Source organism: Chanos chanos, chromosome 3 (genome assembly GCF_902362185.1).
Source record: "Chanos chanos chromosome 3, fChaCha1.1, whole genome shotgun sequence".
Lineage (NCBI taxonomy): Eukaryota > Metazoa > Chordata > Actinopteri > Gonorynchiformes > Chanidae > Chanos > Chanos chanos.
Window position 1 is genome coordinate 57,510,869 of NC_044497.1, and position 18,591 is coordinate 57,529,459.

An 18,591-nucleotide genomic window follows, 5' to 3' on the forward strand; every position below is an offset into this window, starting at 1 on the left:
CGTCTGGGCTGGGTTTTGGTGCGAGGGAAGGTAGTGAATCCTGGTGTTGCTCGCTCCTCTCTGAGTGGTTTTTGGGGAGGGAGAGAGGGCGGGGCTGCCTAATTGCTACTGTGTCAATCTCTCCAGGGAATCTGTGGCTTAATCCCATTGTCCACTACAGACAATTGGTCTGACCACCAACGGGATTCAGGCTTTATTTCGTTTGGTTTCCCCAGGAGACCTGATCCCACGAGAGCTCATTCTCTGTGAACAAATCATTTAAATACAAAACATCAGAACAAACGAACCTTTCCATCCCCCCCCCCCCCCACACACCAATAATTTATCATGAACTATGTGGACTTTACAAGAAGTGTCATTTTAATTTCCCTCTCAGCTATTTTTATATCACTTCCAACTTGTAAACATACTGACTAATACTGACTACAGAGACCCATCTGATCTAATTTGGAAAGAAAAAAATACAAATATTTCAAACATTTTTCTGATTTTTTAAAAGCTTATTGTTACTCAGCAACTGATTTACCAGTTACAGATGTTCTCGGACCCCCCCCCCCCCCCCCCCCCAAGCAGCATTGTAATCATTTTAATCATTCCTCTCCTGTGTATAGACGGCACAGCGGGGTTTTGCGAGGGTTTGCTTTCGTTGGCCAGAAGCTCCACACTTACATCGCCACTATGGCCTGGAAAGGAAACAAACCACAATTAAGCCCAAACGTCTGTCGTAAAAACAGCAACTCCATCAAAACAGCATCTCCTCACACCAAATAGACCATTAAACCCTGGTGAGACTGCAAAACGCTAGTGTGAAAGCAAACACCAGCGTTTCACCCACCACGTCCCACAGGTTGTAAAAGAGCCCTGGCTCGGCGGCCGTGAGGAGACGGCGCTGTTGTAATTGCAGCGTGTACTCAGTGTTACAAGCCTATAGCGTTTACTCTCTGTGTTACCAGATTATACACATCACAATTATTCTCTGTGTTACCAGATTATACACATCACAATTATTCTCTGTGTTACCAGATTATACACATCACAATTATTCTCTGTGTTACCAGATTATACACATCACAGTTATTCTCTGTGTTACCAGATTATACACATCACAATTATTCTCTGTGTTACCAGATTATACACATCACAATTATTCTCTGTGTTACCAGTGTGTACAGGTCGATTTTATTCTCTGTGTTATCAGCGTGTACAGATTGATTTTATTCTCTGAGTTATCAGCGTGTACAGGTCGATTTTATTCTCTGTGTTATCAGCGTGTGCAGGTCGATTTTATTCTCTGTGTTATCAGCATGTGCAGGTCGATTTTATTCTCTGTGTTATCAGCGTGTACAGGTCGATTTTCTTCTCTGTGATTTCAGGGTGTACAGGCAAGTCGAGTGAAGACACGTAGGCTTCCAGGTGCTCATAAGGCTGAGGTTATGGACTGGTGTACTGTGGAGACCATGGACACAGATAAATGGCAGAGTGGTGACTCCTGGGTTAATGGCTTTTACATTTTTCATATCTGACCAGGACAAAAACACATAAATGGCAAATTTAGTCCAGAGCAGCTGTGTCATGCAGGAAGCTGAAAACAGCTGTCAGAGAACTGGGAGTTGTGTGTGTGTGTGTCAGCGTTTGTGTGTGTGTGTGTGTGTCAGCATGTGTGTGTGTGTGTCAGCGTGTGTGTTGCTCCATTGCAGTGAGTGAATGCATGCATAGACTTACTGGCTGGCTGAGGACCAGTGACAGGGGAGCAGAGGTGTGTGCGTGTGTGTGTCTGTGTGTGTGTGTGTGTGTGTGTGTGTGTCTGTGTGGGGTTGGGGGGGGGGGGTACCTGCTGGGCCAGTCGGGCTGAATGGAAGGTGTCAGGAGGAATGTTAATGGAGCCTAATTAAGGATGATGCTGATAAGGAGATAGGGAGAGGCAGCAGTGATTGGCAGGCCTATGCGGAGTGAGGCTGGGGGAGAGAGGGCTCTTAATGACCAGCCCAGGGGATGTGTTTGCACTTGAGCAGCATTCCATCCATCAGCCCAGCTGGATACTACAGGGGTGAGGGGGACAGCACTCTCTCACTATTCAGCCCCGAATTTACCAACATCATCTGTGTCAAATCACATGCTAATGTGTGTGTGTGTGTGTGTGTGTGTGTGTGTGTTTGTTAAATGAGCTATACTGTGTATTGTGTGTGAGGGAGGGTGGTAGGGGGTGTTCAATTATTTAACATAAACATTTGAGAAGGAAACAGCCCCTAGCAACCACAGATTACACACACGCACACACACACACACAGATTACACAGTTTCCATTCAAAGTTTTCACACTTCTCAAAATGCATTTCACTAGACAACAACAACAACAACAGCAACAACAACAACAACAACTTAACGAGAATGAAAATCATATGAAATCACTTTAAAAGGAATATTTCAAAAGCTCTGAAAAGTTATGGATCCGTTTTCTGATCCGTTTTCGTTTTGGGTTAGTTCTGTTTTCTTTTCTCAGTCGCATGTTGAGGGGACCACCAGTTGACTGTGAATGTTGACACACAGACTTAACCCAAACTGAAGGAAATGGGCCATGAAATAGCGTTTGCACAGGAGATGAAACTGAGGAGAGAGACGCAGCGCCGGTCAGAACACAGGCCTCTGCTCTCCTCACAGTGAGAAGCACACGGCAAAAACCATCAGATCAGCAAAGCCGCAGCAAGAAGAATTAGCCAAACGTTTTGTTGCAGATTAGCAAACTCTGACTGGAAACTGTGACAGGGAGAGAACTTTAAACGTACTGTGAAAAACTATACAAACTATTTAAGATTTTGTTCAGTATCAGTGAGAGCAGCAGTGCATGTGTCAGACGGGTTGCAGTGCATGTGTGAGAGGGGTTGCAGTGCATGTGTCAGACGGGTTGCAGTGCATGTGTCAGACGGGTTGCAGTGCATGTGTGAGAGGGGTTGCAGTGCATGTGTGAGAGGGGTTGCAGTGCATGTGTGAGAGGGGTTGCAGTGCATGTGTGAGAGGGGTTGCAGTGCATGTGTCAGACGGGTTGCAGTGCATGTGTGAGAGGGGTTGCAGTGCATGTGTCAGACGGGTTGCAGTGCATGTGTCAGACGGGTTGCAGTGCATGTGTGAGACGGGTTGCAGTGCATGTGTCAGACGGGTTGCAGTGCATGTGTGAGAGGGGTTGCAGTGCATGTGTCAGACGGGTTGCAGTGCATGTGTGAGAGGGGTTGCAGTGCATGTGTGAGAGGGGTTGCAGTGCATGTGTCAGACGGGTTGCAGTGCATGTGTGAGAGGGGTTGCAGTGCATGTGTCAGACGGGTTGCAGTGCATGTGTGAGAGGGGTTGCAGTGCATGTGTGAGAGGGGTTGCAGTGCATGTGTCAGACGGGTTGCAGTGCATGTGTGAGAGGGGTTGCAGTGCATGTGTCAGACGGGTTGCAGTGCATGTGTGAGAGGGGTTGCAGTGCATGTGTGAGAGGGGTTGCAGTGCATGTGTGAGAGGGGCTGAAGTCTGACAGTGAGTGTGGTGAGGTTTCTGAGGGTCTGAGATTAGCAGTAACAGCAGAAGCACTGTGAAAGGGGGGTGCTTTGTAAAGCCAAACCTTGACACCAATACAACCGTGACACAAGAGCTGTGGCCTTCCCAGCCCCCGAGCCAGCCCTGGGGGCCTGCACTCCAGTTACAGCCTTGCACGCAGTAATCTGTGGGGCTTGAGGTGGGGCAGATGTACCCATCTTTCACACCTGTCAACAGACCTGCTTAACGCTCTGTAACAGAGCACTGGAGTCTCAGTCACACACATATGCTATGGGAGGAGTATTAAGAGCTGTAATCTGCCCGTAATCTCAGTCACACACAGATACTCTGGGAAGAGTATTTAGAGCCATAATTTGCAGATAATCTCAGTCACATACAGATGCTCTGGGAGGAGTATTATGAGGTGTAATCTGCCCGTAATCTCAGTCACACACAGACACTGTAGGAGGAGTATTAACACTGGAAACTCAGTCACACACAGATACTCTGGGAGGAGTATTTAGAGTCGTAATCTGCCCATAATCTCAGTCACACACAGACACTGAGGGAGGAGTATGAAGAGCCATAATCTGCCCATGGGTTCCAGAGACAGAGACACAGAAGTTCCTCACAACCACATTCTGACACTGACGACCACTCTCTGATAAAGGTCATACATCGCTTAACTGGTTCGAGTCCTGCAGGTGCAGTTTTGGAATATTCTGTCTCAGCATTCTGAATATCAACTCAAATCAGTGTATTTTTCTGTTACCAGCTCCTGGTAATTACATAATATTTAAATTGCTGAATCAAGCTGTTTGTCTGAATCTTTTTTTTAGCAGGATTTCAACCAGGTCATAAAAATTGACGACATCTTATAACTAAATAAATAAAGTTGCAAACTGGTTTACACATTTAAGTTTAAATATTAACACCTTTTGAATTACACTGTCAATTACATTGTGAGATCTGTTGTTCTAGTTCAAACGTTGTGAATGAAAACGGACCAAATTCATTTATGAGGAAGTATCTGCACATGAGTGTACTCCCGTTCACCCCCACAAAGCATTGTCTTCAAGAAGACAAAGTAAGCTAGCGCTTACACTTCTTTAAAAGGCCAGACCCCTCTTTCTGCACTATCATTTACGTAATTTCATTATTCATTCACTTATACTCTCAGCTCCATCGCAAACTGTCTTATGGCAGCTTTATGCTTGTTAAACTGCGCCATCGCGTGGACATGTCAAACATAGCAGTTCTCATCTTGGTGAATGTCTCCCCCTGCCTTTTTGGCAACTCGGGGCCGATAATTCGCACAAACGTGTATATCCAGTGTCGGACTCATGTGATTTGACCCAATGGAGGTGCATGAAAGACGCCTCTTGGAGTTGGCTGCGGAGAAGCCTTAGCGGTTTTTCACAAGGAGTCATTTCAAATCATTTCACGTGCGCCTACTTGATAAAATGACAAAAGATACTCGTTAGTTTATCACTGTAGATTTCCGCTAGTGGTTGCCTTGGCAACGCTCGCGCATGTCGTCGTGTTCTGATGGATTTTCAGCTCCACTTCTGGAGCCCAGTGATTTTCCTGAGGACTGGCAGAGATAAAAACTAATTCTTTAGCCTGTCTAACGGGTTTTTTAGCCTGCCTAACGGGTTTTTTTTAGCCTGCCTAAGGAATCTTGTCATGCCACTGCATCTGATACTGTAAAACACGTATCGCAATCTTAATCTGCAGTTTATAGTTTCCCTGTTTCGCGTATACCACTATTTGTCCTGTCCTGTCCATTTAATCCGACAGTATCGTCAGACTTCAGTCGCTCCAGGTGGTTATCGCGCCTCTGTCGTCCACTTTAATCTACGGTTATTGAGCATGCATTTGTGACTGAGAAATACTGATGTTAAACACACTCCATGTTAACACTGAAATCCTTGCTAATCAGCCTATTTAGAACATGTAGCCTATGTTTAGGCCTGTTTACGGATGTGCACATAAATATCCAAACTCTTCGCTATGATCTGACGAAATTACGTAAGCAGTGTAGGCATTCTGTGCAATTTGTCACACACTCGTCCTTCGGGATGCAGTTAAGCCAGAGTCGTAATGTGACTTTACTGGTCAGACTGGCTCGGACATGGGACCGAAGGGCGGTGTATGGTTACGATACTGCACCTGTGAATCTTCGATAGCCTACACACATGTATCACTGGGATTTTCCTGACACTTTAATGTTGCCCCCTCATTTTATCTTGATCAAACTTTTCTTTTCAAGAGCCTGGTAGAAAATCTCTCTCTCTCTCTCTCTCTCTCTCTCTGTGTGTGTGTGTGTGTGTGTGGGTATGGGTGTGTGTACTAAAGACACGGCAGGACTTTCAGAGTGTTCGTAACGAAAGTCTGTGAAAAGGTGTAGCTGAACGCTTTCCCATCCGGTAGGTGACTGTCAGCTTGGTCAAACCTTTTCCACATTTAAAAAGGTTCCACCCTCCCTGTTCCAAATCACATAAACTTGCTGGACCAGATTTCGTGAAGCAGGTGCTCTTTTAAAAACGCAGCGGACGGCGACTCTGCGCAGGCCGAGTCCCTGATCATGTGAAAGATCGGACATTTATTGGAAGTGACTGAACTTTATTAAACCGTAGTGTTGGGTCTCTCTAGACAACTTGTTGTTAATGTTACAACCTGAACACATTTTTAAGCGACGTTATGGCGTTAAACTTGAGTAAAAACGGCGCGGAACTTAATGCTGCATATTCTGAGGTGGTGAACGGCAAGGCTGGTACCAATTGGTGAGATTGTGTTTTTCTGACGTTATCCGTAGCCTTGTGATCAGTTAATTAGTAAATTAATTAATTTGGCGATTACGGTCGAATAAACAGAAATTTGTTCTCAATGTTCAAAACTAGGTTACATATAAACTGTAACGATATAAATAGCTCGTCTGGAAAAATGTATCTCAGGATTCGGGGTGTTCGTAAGAGTCTAACTGATCGATTCCCTGAACTTTAATCTGACGCTCTTATATTATGTTTGTCTTAACACTCGTAGTAGCTAATTATCGGTTTGCCACAACTTAAATCCAAGACACCCTGAAAAGTCTTTTTCTTGAGGTGTGTCAGAAGGAATGGAAGTTATGAGGAAGAAAGCCTTGGAATGATACGCAAATTTTTCCACAATGGCAGATGTGGATCGCCTAGGCCTTTGCATTGAAAACACTGAATTAACGTTGATTTAAACGCGATTTTAGGTGACATATCCTATTATATATGTCTACAGGGCCCTGTTTACATATGAGGGGAACAGCAATGACATCCGTTTGGCCGGGAAAGGAGGTGAGATTGTGGTCCATGGGCTGTTCGTGTTCGCGCGTTTCATGTCTGCACACATGGTTTATCAGTTTTGGTCTGACGTTTAGAGTCACAGGGTGAATAGGCTCAACTAATAATCGAGCCATCTGAGACAGCCAGTCATTTCATTGTGCACTGTGTGTGTGTGTGTGTGTGTGTATGTGCGTGTGTGTGTGTGTGTGTGTGTGCGTGTGTGTGTCTCTGTGTCTCTATGTGTGTGTGTGTGTGTGTGTGTGTGTGTGGTAGATGGTGGCTTAGAGGAGATGGTGGAGGAACTGAACAGTGGTAAAGTGATGTATGCTTTCTGTCGCGTGCTGGATCCCAGCTCTGGGGTGCCGAAGTTCGTCCTCATTAACTGGGTAAGCAACACTGATCTCCAGACTATGTTCATTCTCTTTGGTTTTTGAAAGAATGAAATAAAAAAAAGAGCCCAAATCATTGGATAAAATTCAAACAAATGCATAAATGCATATGCATTTCCATTATAAATATTCCCTTTAGAATGAATGTAAACTGATGTATTCTGATGTCTCTTTATATTTTAAACATAAAAGCATGCAGAAGGCTGCAGTGAGTGTGAGAGACTGTGTGACTATGCTCTGTGGTTTGTTTGTTTTGTTTGTTTGTTTTCATCACAGACCGGTGAAGGAGTCAAAGATTTTAGGAAAGGAGTGTGTGCCAATCACGTCCGATCGATGGCCAATTTCTTACGCGTGAGTGTGTGTTTGTCACTATTGATTGTCATTGATTGAAAGCCAGTGTCGGCTGACTGGGCCGTCGTGTGAGTCGTGTAAAAGGGGGCGTGGTCAGAGCTGTCACTCACTCCACGTGTCACTTTGGTTCTGAGCTGCTCACTCCGTCAGAAGGGACTGAGTGCTGAACGGCCGTGTGCCTGTGTGTTCAGGGAGCCCATGTGACCATAAACGCCCGCTCAGAGGACGACGTGGAGCCAGACGTCATCCTGGGAAAAGTGGCCAAAGCTTCCGGAGTCAACTACAACTTCCACAAAGAGTCGGAACGCTTCAGCGACACCGTACCCCGCCAGCCTGTGGTGAGAGTCAGCCTAAGCCTAACCCTAACGTTTCCCACTCAGTCCCACCAGAGCTCATAACCTTTAATTCATATTCATAACCTCTGTAATTCATTATTCATCTTTACATTCATAACCCACTGTATTTATAATTCATATTGTATTATTCATGATGTAATAACCGATGCATTAACATAGGAGGTGGATCTGATTGAACGCACGGGACGCAGCATCAAACCATGACCACTGTGTTGATAGAGAAGGGAGGATTTGGCCATTGTTTTAAAAACAGTCTTGTTGTCTCAGGGTTCTGTCTATAGGAAGACCAGTGCCCTGGACGAGATTAAAAGCAGCAACAAAGAGAACTTCTGGGCGAAGGCCGAGGTGAGTGAGCATCACAGTGGATGTGATGTGCTCAGACACTTATGACGTTCGTGTATGGCATTTATCTCTCTCTCTCTCTCTCTCTCTCTCTCTCTCTCTCTCTCTCTCTCTCTCTCTCTCTCTCTCTCTCCCTCTCTCGTCTTGATTCTTAAATTAGCAAGAAGAAAGGAATCGTCGGCAGGAAGAACGCCAGAGGGTCAATGAAGAGCGGCAGCGTCTGGAACGAGAGAGACAGGAGAGAGATGCCAGGGAGGCCGCTGAACGGGAGAGAAGGCAGAAAGAGAGAGCCAATCAGATTGATCAGCAGAAGTCAGTCCTCTGTCCTCACCTCCCTCCCCCCTACACGTAAAGGAAGGTCATCCCTTACTGATCCAGCCCACTTTCTCTTCTTCTCTCTTTCTCTCTTTCTCTCTTTCTTTCTTTCTGTTTTCCAGGAGTTTTGAGAAGAAGCAGGAGGTGGAGGCTAAAGACCAGGAGCTAAGACAGCAGGTGAGGAAAGTTTTGGGAGGAGATTTTTGTGCTGTAATTCCTCAGTGACCATCAGAACCAGTGACCATCAGAACCATTAGAACCAGTGTGGCAGGAAAGCACTCACAGAGCAATCAGAGCGTTTACAAATAATTTTGTCTTTGCTCCTCACTGTTTTACTCAGGGACAGTGAGGTATATTCCACTCAGTGATAGTGAGGTATACTTTTAATCAGGGACAGTCAGGTATATTTTTAATCAGGGACAATGAGGTATAGTTTAACTCGGGGACAGTGAGGTATAGTTTTACTCAGAGACAGTCAGGTATATTTTTACTCAGGGACAGTCAGGTATGTTTTTAATCAGGGACAGTCAGGTATATTTTTAATCAGGGACAGTCAGGTATATTTTTAATTAGGGACAGTGAGGTATATTTTAACTCGGGGGCAGTGAGGTATATTTTTAATCAGGGACAGTGAGGTATATTTTTACTCGGGGACAGTGAGGTATATTTTAACTCGGGGGCAGTGAGGTATAGTTTTAATCAGAGACAGTGAGGTATATTTTAACTCAAGGACAGTGAGGTGTAGTTTAACTCAGGGACAGTGAGGTATAGTTTAACTCAGGGACAGTGAGGTATAGTTTAACTCGGGGACAGTGAGGTATAGTTTAACTCAGGGACAGTGAGGTATAGTTTAACTCGGGGACAGTGAGGTATAGTTTAACTCAGGGACAGTGAGGTATAGTTTAACTCGGGGACAGTGAGGTATAGTTTAACTCGGGGACAGTGAGGTATAGTTTAACTCGGGGACAGTGAGGTATAGTTTAACTCAGGGACAGTGAGGTATAGTTTAACTCGGGGACAGTGAGGTATAGTTTAACTCGGGGACAGTGAGGTATAGTTTAACTCGGGGACAGTGAGGTATAGTTTAACTCGGGGACAGTGAGGTATAGTTTAACTCGGGGACAGTGAGGTATAGTTTAACTCGGGGACAGTGAGGTATAGTTTAACTCGGGGACAGTGAGGTATAGTTTAACTCGGGGACAGTGAGGTATAGTTTTACTCAGTGATAGTGAGGTATATTTTAACTCAAGGACATTGAGGTATATTTTTACTCTGGGACAGTGAGGTATATTTTAACTCGGGGACAGTGAGGTATAGTTTAACTCGGGGGCAGTGAGGTATAGTTTAACTCAGGGACAGTGAGGTATAGTTTTACTCAGGGACAGTGAGGTATAGTTTAACTCGGGGGAAGTGAGGTATAGTTTAACTCGGGGACAGTGAGGTATAGTTTAACTCAGGGACAGTGAGGTATAGTTTTACTCAGTGATAGTGAGGTATATTTTAACTCAAGGACATTGAGGTATATTTTTACTCAGGGACAGTGAGGTATATTTTTAATCAGGGACAGTGGGGTATAGTTTTACTCAGGGACAGTGTGGTATAGTTTTTGAGCTGTGTGTGTCAGTAAGGCTGTGCTGTAACTGTGTTGTGTGAGGTGTGTTTGAGCTGTGTGTGTCAGTAAGGCTGTGCTGTAACTGTGTTGTGTGAGGTGTGTTTGAGCTGTGTGTGTCAGTAAGGCTGTGCTGTAACTGTGTTGTGTGAGGTGTTTTTGAGCTGTGTGTGTCAGTAAGGCTGTGCTGTAACTGTGTTGTGTGAGGTGTTTTTGAGCTGTGTGTGTCAGTAAGGCTGTGCTGTAACTGTGTTGTGTGAGGTGTGTTTGAGCTGTGTGTGACAGTAAGGCTGTGCTGTAACTGTGTTGTGTGAGGTGTGTTTGAGCTGTGTGTGTCAGTAAGGCTGTGCTGTAGCTGTGTTGTGTGAGGTGTTTTTGAGCTGTGTGTGTCAGTAAGGCTGTGCTGTAACTGTGTTGTGTGAGGTGTGTTTGAGCTGTGTGTGTCAGTAAGGCTGTGCTGTAACTGTGTTGTGTGAGGTGTGTTTGAGCTGTGTGTCTCAGTAAGGCTGTGCTGTAACTGTGTTGTGGGAGGTGTGTTTGAGCTGTGTGTCTCAGTAAGGCTGTGCTGTAACTGTGTTGTGGGAGGTGTGTTTGAGCTGTGTGTGTCAGTAAGGCTGTGCTGTAACTGTGTTGTGTGAGGTGTTTTTGAGCTGTGTGTGTCAGTAAGGCTGTGCTGTAACTGTGTTGTGTGAGGTGTGTTTGAGCTGTGTGTGACAGTAAGGCTGTGCTGTAACTGTGTTGTGTGAGGTGTGTTTGCGCTGTGTGTGACAGTAAGGCTGTGCTGTAACTGTGTTGTGTGAGGTGTGTTTGAGCTGTGTGTGTCAGTAAGGCTGTGCTGTAACTGTGTTGTGTGAGGTGTGTTTGAGCTGTGTGTGTCAGTAAGGCTGTGCTGTAACTGTGTTGTGTGAGGTGTGTTTGAGCTGTGTGTGTCAGTAAGGCTGTGCTGTAACTGTGTTGTGTGAGGTGTTTTTGAGCTGTGTGTGTCAGTAAGGCTGTGCTGTAACTGTGTTGTGTGAGGTGTTTTTGAGCTGTGTGTGTCAGTAAGGCTGTGCTGTAACTGTGTTGTGTGAGGTGTGTTTGAGCTGTGTGTGACAGTAAGGCTGTGCTGTAACTGTGTTGTGTGAGGTGTGTTTGAGCTGTGTGTGTCAGTAAGGCTGTGCTGTAGCTGTGTTGTGTGAGGTGTTTTTGAGCTGTGTGTGTCAGTAAGGCTGTGCTGTAACTGTGTTGTGTGAGGTGTGTTTGAGCTGTGTGTGTCAGTAAGGCTGTGCTGTAACTGTGTTGTGTGAGGTGTGTTTGAGCTGTGTGTGACAGTAAGGCTGTGCTGTAACTGTGTTGTGTGAGGTGTGTTTGAGCTGTGTGTGACAGTAAGGCTGTGCTGTAACTGTGTTGTGTGAGGTGTGTTTGAGCTGTGTGTGTCAGTAGGGCTGTGCTGTAACTGTGTTGTGGGAGGTGTGTTTGAGCTGTGTGTCTCAGTAAGGCTGTGCTGTAACTGTGTTGTGTGAGGTGTGTTTGAGCTGTGTGTGTCAGTAAGGCTGTGCTGTAACTGTGTTGTGGGAGGTGTGTTTGAGCTGTGTGTGTCAGTAAGGCTGTGCTGTAACTGTGTTGTGTGAGGTGTTTTTGAGCTGTGTGTGTCAGTAAGGCTGTGCTGTAACTGTGTTGTGTGAGGTGTTTTTGAGCTGTGTGTGTCAGTAAGGCTGTGCTGTAACTGTGTTGTGTGAGGTGTGTTTGAGCTGTGTGTGACAGTAAGGCTGTGCTGTAACTGTGTTGTGTGAGGTGTGTTTGAGCTGTGTGTGTCAGTAAGGCTGTGCTGTAACTGTGTTGTGTGAGGTGTTTGTTTTTGAGCTGTGTGTGTCAGTAAGGCTGTGCTGTAACTGTGTTGTGGGAGGTGTGTTTGAGCTGTGTGTGTCAGTAAGGCTGTGCTGTAACTGTGTTGTGTGAGGTGTGTTTGAGCTGTGTGTGTCAGTAAGGCTGTGCTGTAACTGTGTTGTGTGAGGTGTGTTTGAGCTGTGTGTGTCAGTAAGGCTGTGCTGTAACTGTGTTGTGTGAGGTGTGTTTGAGCTGTGTGTGACAGTAAGGCTGTGCTGTAACTGTGTTGTGTGAGGTGTGTTTGAGCTGTGTGTGTCAGTAAGGCTGTGCTGTAACTGTGTTGTGTGAGGTGTGTTTGAGCTGTGTGTGTCAGTAAGGCTGTGCTGTAACTGTGTTGTGTGAGGTGTTTTTGAGCTGTGTGTGTCAGTAAGGCTGTGCTGTAACTGTGTTGTGTGAGGTGTGTTTGAGCTGTGTGTGTCAGTAACGCTGTGCTGTAACTGTGTTGTGTCAGGAGGAGAGGAAGGAGCAGACTCCGTACAGGGCCGGGGTAAAAAGCTCTGCTTCTGTTCAGAAAGCCAATGTAAGTAAACAGTCTGTGTGTGTCACCGAGAGAGAGTGCGTGAGTGTGTGTATGAGAGAAATAGAGAGAGAGAGTGTGTGTGTGTGTGTGTGTGTGTGTGTGTGTGTGTGTGTGTAAATACAAAGATGGAGAGGGGAAAAGACCACATTCTGGCATGCTATGTTTTATTAGGAAGCGGCCTCCCTCATAGCCCAGCGATCTGTGAATCCTATGGAGATGTTCAAACAGAAAGAAAAGAGTTTTTCCTCTAGCAACGGAGTTTCCACGTCTTCCTACAGGCCAGGCAAGAACAACGAAGCAGTCCAGTCTCTTCTAATGTCTTTAGGCCTGTGATCAGGCGTATGACCTGTCCTATCAATAATTCATCTATTCTAACACAGCTATCAACACAGTCTCAGTGTGTCATCACTCTGTCTTTCTCTAGGTCGTTTGCAAAGCCCCTTTTTATCCCAGAACTCATTTAGCATTGAGAAACCGCCCAGCAAGCCTGTGGTCCCAGAATCCCCGGCGCCTGCCGTTTCCATGTCCCCTGCACCTGCCGTTTCCGCGTCCCCTGCGCCTGCAGCCATGTCTCCTGTGGAACATGATGGTGTGATGATCAGAATTGTTTTGAGAGAGTGTATTTGTGGGATCTTGAAACAGAGCATTCTCACTGTGATCGCACTGAGCAGAGCCAGGATGATTCATAATCTTGTTCTCGCTAAAGCTCTCGCTAAACAGACTGAATTTGCAACAAACATGAATTCACTGATATCTCAATAACGTTACCTCCTCAATGTCAATAAAATCATGTATGATGTACTCAGAGAGTCATGTTCTCCACTGCTTAATGTTCGCTCTCTCCTGCTCCTCAGAGGACTTCACCGAACATCAGCTCATTTCCGACCCACAGGAGGAATCAGAGGATGAGTGGCAAGGTCTTGTCCACACACACTGATATTTCAGAGAATTGAAAGGAAAAAAAGAAAACAACAGAGATTGTTTTTCATCCTCCACAATTCTGTCATCTTTTCTGTCCATGCATTTTGCCTCTTGTGATTGTATTGTCTGTGATCATATCGTCTGTGGTCATTTTGTCTGCGGTCATATTGTTTGTGGTCGTAATCCTTGTGCAGAATTTGAGGCGTCTGAGGATGAGGCATTGCAGGAGCTGGAGGAGAGTGAGGAGCCCTCTGCTGAGTTTGAGGAGTCAGAGGAGCCGCTGTACGACACGCCTCAGGTTAGTCCTGCTCTCCGCTGCCGTCGCATACAGGGAGATATTTGCCAATCTATGCCACTCGCTCCACCCAGACACAACACCTCGCCTCTGCAGAAGGCACAGTTATATTACAGTCCTTACAAATGATGAACAAATGCCAATTCAGTGGCAAACGTCTTTACTGAATCTCGGGCGGCTGCAGTATAGACAGTTTCTCACCGCGGTATTCGAAGAATGCAGACCTTGTGGTTTGCGGTAGTACTGCAACCAAACCTCCCCGTGTTTAATTATTCATTCATTTTACGTTGCTTTACGTGTTGAAATCGACACTTGACGGCATCTTTTCGCCCACCATTGTCTCTGAAAACAAAGATGGTGTGAGCAGAGCCTCTACCGCCGCTTCCCTCCTTGTCTCACCTTCAAAAACTCCCCAAAACTCTGTTAGGAGTCCATGTAGTTGTGCCAACAAACTTGATTTACAGTACATTATCAAAATGACATGTGCGCGCACACACACACACACACACAGACACACGCACACACACACACACAGACACACGCACGCGCACACACACACACACAGACACACGCACGCACACACACACACACACACAGACACACACACACACACACACACACGCAGACGTGAAAGGTCCTGGGCCGCCTTGCTCTTGCTGAGCGTTCTGGTTAAAACAGTGAGAGAGGAGCTGTGTCTGGTCTAATCAGTAACTCTCTCTCTCTCTCTCTCTCAGGTGGAGGACAGCCAGCCGTTTTATGAAGACGTGGCAGAGGAGGGGCCGGGCGTTGACCAGGAGCCCCGTGCCCGAGCTCTGTACGATTACCAGGCCTGTGAGTGTCAGGAGATGTTTTCATCATCCATCATTTCCGTAAACTTTTCCACATTTCATATGACATGCCCGACTCACACGGATTTCCATCTGTTTCAAACTGTTCGCCTCCGCAGCCGACGACACGGAAATCACCTTTGACCATGGTGACATCATCACCGGGATAGACATGATTGATGAGGGCTGGTGGCGTGGTTATGGCCCAGACGGACACTACGGACTCTTCCCAGCCAATTACGTCGAACTCCTATAAAAGTTACCAAACCACAGTCACCCCAGTTACCCCAGTTACAAAAACGTCCGCCCTGATAGCAGCCATTACAGCCCCCTGCTGTCGGTTTGTGTTCAGTATGAAGATGTCTGTCGGTTTGTGTTCAGTTTGATCACTCAGTTACGGAATACTCCCCATACTTTTTTTCTTGTTTAAAAGAATGTTTGTTTTGTCATAAAAGTGTTTTCAATAAAGTTTTCTTTCAAAAGAAAAAGTGTGTTTGGTTCAATTGCTGACAAAGGATTTTTTATGAACAGAAAATTGAAATGGTCATTAGTAAACTGTATTGTCCAGTGCACACTCCAAACCCGACAGACCATGTCTTAAAAAAAGTCAGCCCTTAAATGTTCAGATTTGCTCATTAATTTCATTTTAAAATCAACTTAATTAAAATAGATTTAGTAGTCATCTGATTTTGAACTAGCCACGACGGCCACAACAGTGCCGATGAAGAAACTGATGCCAGCTATATGTCACAATGTATACAATGTGTAGGCCGACGTATATGTCAGACGTCAAACGTATGCGACCGCGCTATAACTACCCGACGTCATCAGTGAGGAACCCCTGTATTTTTGAGGCAGAAGAAGAAATGGCTGCAAGGTTACTTTTGAGAACGGCAGTCCGGGCCGCCACAACCTGTCGGGCTTCCCCGATGAGGGGGCTTACCCGTGGCATGTCGTCTGGAGGTGCGTTTTTAATCGTTATGTATTCACTGAGTTGTTACGGACCCTGGCAGCATCTCCGCGAGGTGTTTATTGAAGCCCTGCCAAGGGCAGCCAAAGGCACGCTAGTGTGTCTCGTTACGTAGCCGGCCATCGGCTCGCTCTCTGGAAAACCAGTAATTCGTCAGCCGTGTGGTGAAACGGGTTCTTATTTCTTCTATTGATAATGTAACATTGTTTTACATCAAATTTATTTGGGTCGCCGCAAAACGGGCTTAAAAAATAGCGTCTTTCCTCAACCTAGCAAATTAGCCACATAACGTTAGCCACTTATTTAACCGAGTAATGAGTAGCAATACCCGGAAATATGTACGAGTGGATCTGAAATTGACTTTACTCTGTCTCTGATTTTGCCTTTTAAACATTAAAGGGATTCCAACCGACGACGAGCAAGCCACTGGTATGGAGAAGATTATTATGCGCGCTATGAGAGAGGGCTCGGTGCGTCTCCCATGTTTATTACCACTCTTTCACCCGCTTGTCCTAGTGGCTTTCTGATACATACATGCTGATTACGTCCGCGCTGACCGCGGATCTATACGTTATAATGTTCTCTCTTGTTCCGTCTCTTAGGACCCATACAACATGTTAAAGCCCAAGGAGTACGCCGGTTCTAAGGACGATCCACACCTTGTGCCCTCCATCACCAACAAAAGAATTGTGGGTTGTGTCTGTAAGTATTATTATTATTGTTGTTGTTGTTGTAGGAACAGGAATAAACAAGGCAGTCTGTGTGATTTGAATGTTGTGTTGAATAAACTCGTGCGTCGTCCTTGACGTTGTCATGGTGATGTCCTCTCAGGTGAAGAGGACAACACAGCGGTGGTGTGGTTTTGGCTCCATGACGGGGAACCTCAGCGCTGTCCCTCCTGCGGTGCCCACTACAAGCTGGTGGCTCATGAACTGCCGCACTGAGTCTGACGCCCGGACCTCAGCTCCCAGCGCGCCAGGATCCGAAACCAGCCAACCTCACTCACCTCATGCCTGACGTTACAACACAACTCGGAAGGGTCGGTCTTCATGACATGGGACCCAGTGCAATCGAATTCCTCAGTGAAAGACAGTTTACACCTGATAGTCGTACATTTTACCCTTTGACCAGTTAAACCTAATAATAAACTTCTTTTAACTCCTGGTTTGACTCTTGTTTGTTTATTCCTGTGATATGGTCTTGTTTACATCCAGTGACAGATGTTTATCTCACTGCATGAACTGCAATCCAGTGTGAACTATCCCAGGTATTCCACGCTGGAAACTGAGGGTTTTCCATTAAGAGTCACTTTAATATAAAGTTTAAGGAATGTAACTGGCTCCACACGCAGTCTAGACTTTTTTCTGCTCCTCTCCATTCTCTTTCTTTCGTTATCATAAATTTGTAATCATGAAAAAAGGAATCAAGCGTCACCTCTGCCTCTTATCTGGCATATGAGTCCCTCACAGAGTGTCAAAGAAAGATGAGTAGTGTCATCTGCAACTTCACGTTGGTAAAATAGCAAAATTCCTGTAGGCTCCACTAGAGGGCACTGTTTCATAGGTCCAGATGAAACCCACATAGAAAAATCTGAATATTTTGTTCCTGTAGAGTAATGTAGCAGACCAACGAGGACAAACAGAATGTTGTTGTTTATATAGTGCCAGACTAAATGACCAAAGGGCAAAGGGTTTTGTATCCTGTACATCTCTAATGTCTCAGATGTACAGGGCTCTGTCTGTCTGAGGTGAGGTTGAGGGGTCTGTCCAGAGCTGAGCATGGCAGGGTGAGAACACTTGAAGCCTTGGCTGTTTTTCTGGGTATGTTTTTCCTCATGTACAGTCTCTCATTAGTATAGTCTCTCGACAAAATGCAAATGTGTCTAAATGTCATTACACTGAAATGTTTTCTTCAGAGTGAGCGTACGAACCTTGTCAAACTGAAACTTGGTTCTTTTGCATATTACGCTGTTAGCTACTCTTTCATTGTTACTATTATTAGTAGTAGAAGTAGTACTATAATTATTATTTTAAATCTTTCACCTCTGTCCAAACCCCTTTGTGTCTGAAACTTCACAGAAAAACAATCACTAACCTGAAATAGTCTTATGATTACAGCACAAATCTCACACAGTTCAGTGAGTCAGTCGTTACAGCCATCTCTCTGACATCTTTAAACAGAATCTCTCATCCCGTAATGTGCTGGTATGAGCTCTACAAAAACAGCTTTCAAAAGTTTCTTTCTTTGTCCACATAACTGTAATTCATACATTTGCCACTATTTGCCTGTCGTTTACTGTCAGAACCTGAATGGCAGGCGTGGTTCTGAGAGAGGGACGCAGCCTCCCTCCGCGCCGCGTTCGCCCTCGTGTCTCGGGCTGATAATCGCCTTAACCTCGTGGGGAACGTGAGTGGTGCGGCGTGCGGGGCCGTGCGAGTGCTCTGGCTGTCAGGGGAGAGTCGTGGTCTCCAGCGTGAAGGGAGTTCATCCTCCACCAGGTCCCTTTGTATGGAAACAGTCTAATGTATCCTACACGCCACTGACACCAACCCTAACCCTAACCCTCAGGCCTCCTCTCTCAGACATGAGGTGGTGGTGTTAGGGTGTGGAGTGAAGCTGTAAAACACAGCCTTGACGTCTAATAGGATCATCAGCAACAAAATGACAGCCCGACACTCCGTCTGCCCTCACACACAAAACCACCAGACAGAACTACTCTATTTCTTCTCAACATCTCAGGTTCAAAGTGAATGTTTGTATTGTGCAGAGCAGATAAATTGTTAACTCTGATGTCAGCTAATGTTGGTTATGTCTGCCCTGCCTCACAAACACCAGACAACAGAGATGATTCATAGTAAAGGGAAGAAACATGCTGTTTAAAAACCAAGACAGGACTTCTCTCTCCCAGCATTTGTCCAGCTTTTGACCCCAACTCGACTCCAGAGGCATGAGAGCACTGTGGGCATAAGCCGTGACTTTAAGGTGTGTTGGAATATGTAC

At 45.6% G+C, this 18,591-nt stretch overlaps 2 protein-coding genes across 2 annotated transcripts; both read left to right on the forward strand.

Annotated features, from left to right (window-relative positions):
- Positions 1-6,216: 6,216 nt before the first annotated feature.
- dbnla (drebrin-like a) lies at positions 6,217-14,877 on the forward strand. The gene is made up of 15 exons (XM_030768128.1): positions 6,217-6,299; positions 6,787-6,842; positions 7,104-7,216; positions 7,496-7,570; positions 7,762-7,908; positions 8,194-8,271; positions 8,429-8,580; positions 8,706-8,760; positions 12,510-12,578; positions 12,750-12,861; positions 13,003-13,167; positions 13,433-13,495; positions 13,694-13,797; positions 14,529-14,625; positions 14,741-14,877. The coding sequence occupies exons 1-15, from the start codon at positions 6,217-6,219 to the stop codon at positions 14,875-14,877; spliced, it is 1,506 nt and encodes a 501-aa protein (XP_030623988.1).
- Positions 14,878-15,479: 602 nt separating this feature from the next.
- On the forward strand, positions 15,480-16,599 carry cox5ba (cytochrome c oxidase subunit 5Ba). Its single transcript, XM_030769388.1, has 4 exons — positions 15,480-15,584; positions 15,991-16,061; positions 16,194-16,293; positions 16,423-16,599. The coding sequence occupies exons 1-4, from the start codon at positions 15,488-15,490 to the stop codon at positions 16,533-16,535; spliced, it is 381 nt and encodes a 126-aa protein (XP_030625248.1). The 5' UTR covers positions 15,480-15,487; the 3' UTR covers positions 16,536-16,599.
- The last annotated feature ends 1,992 nt before the right edge of the window (positions 16,600-18,591 follow it).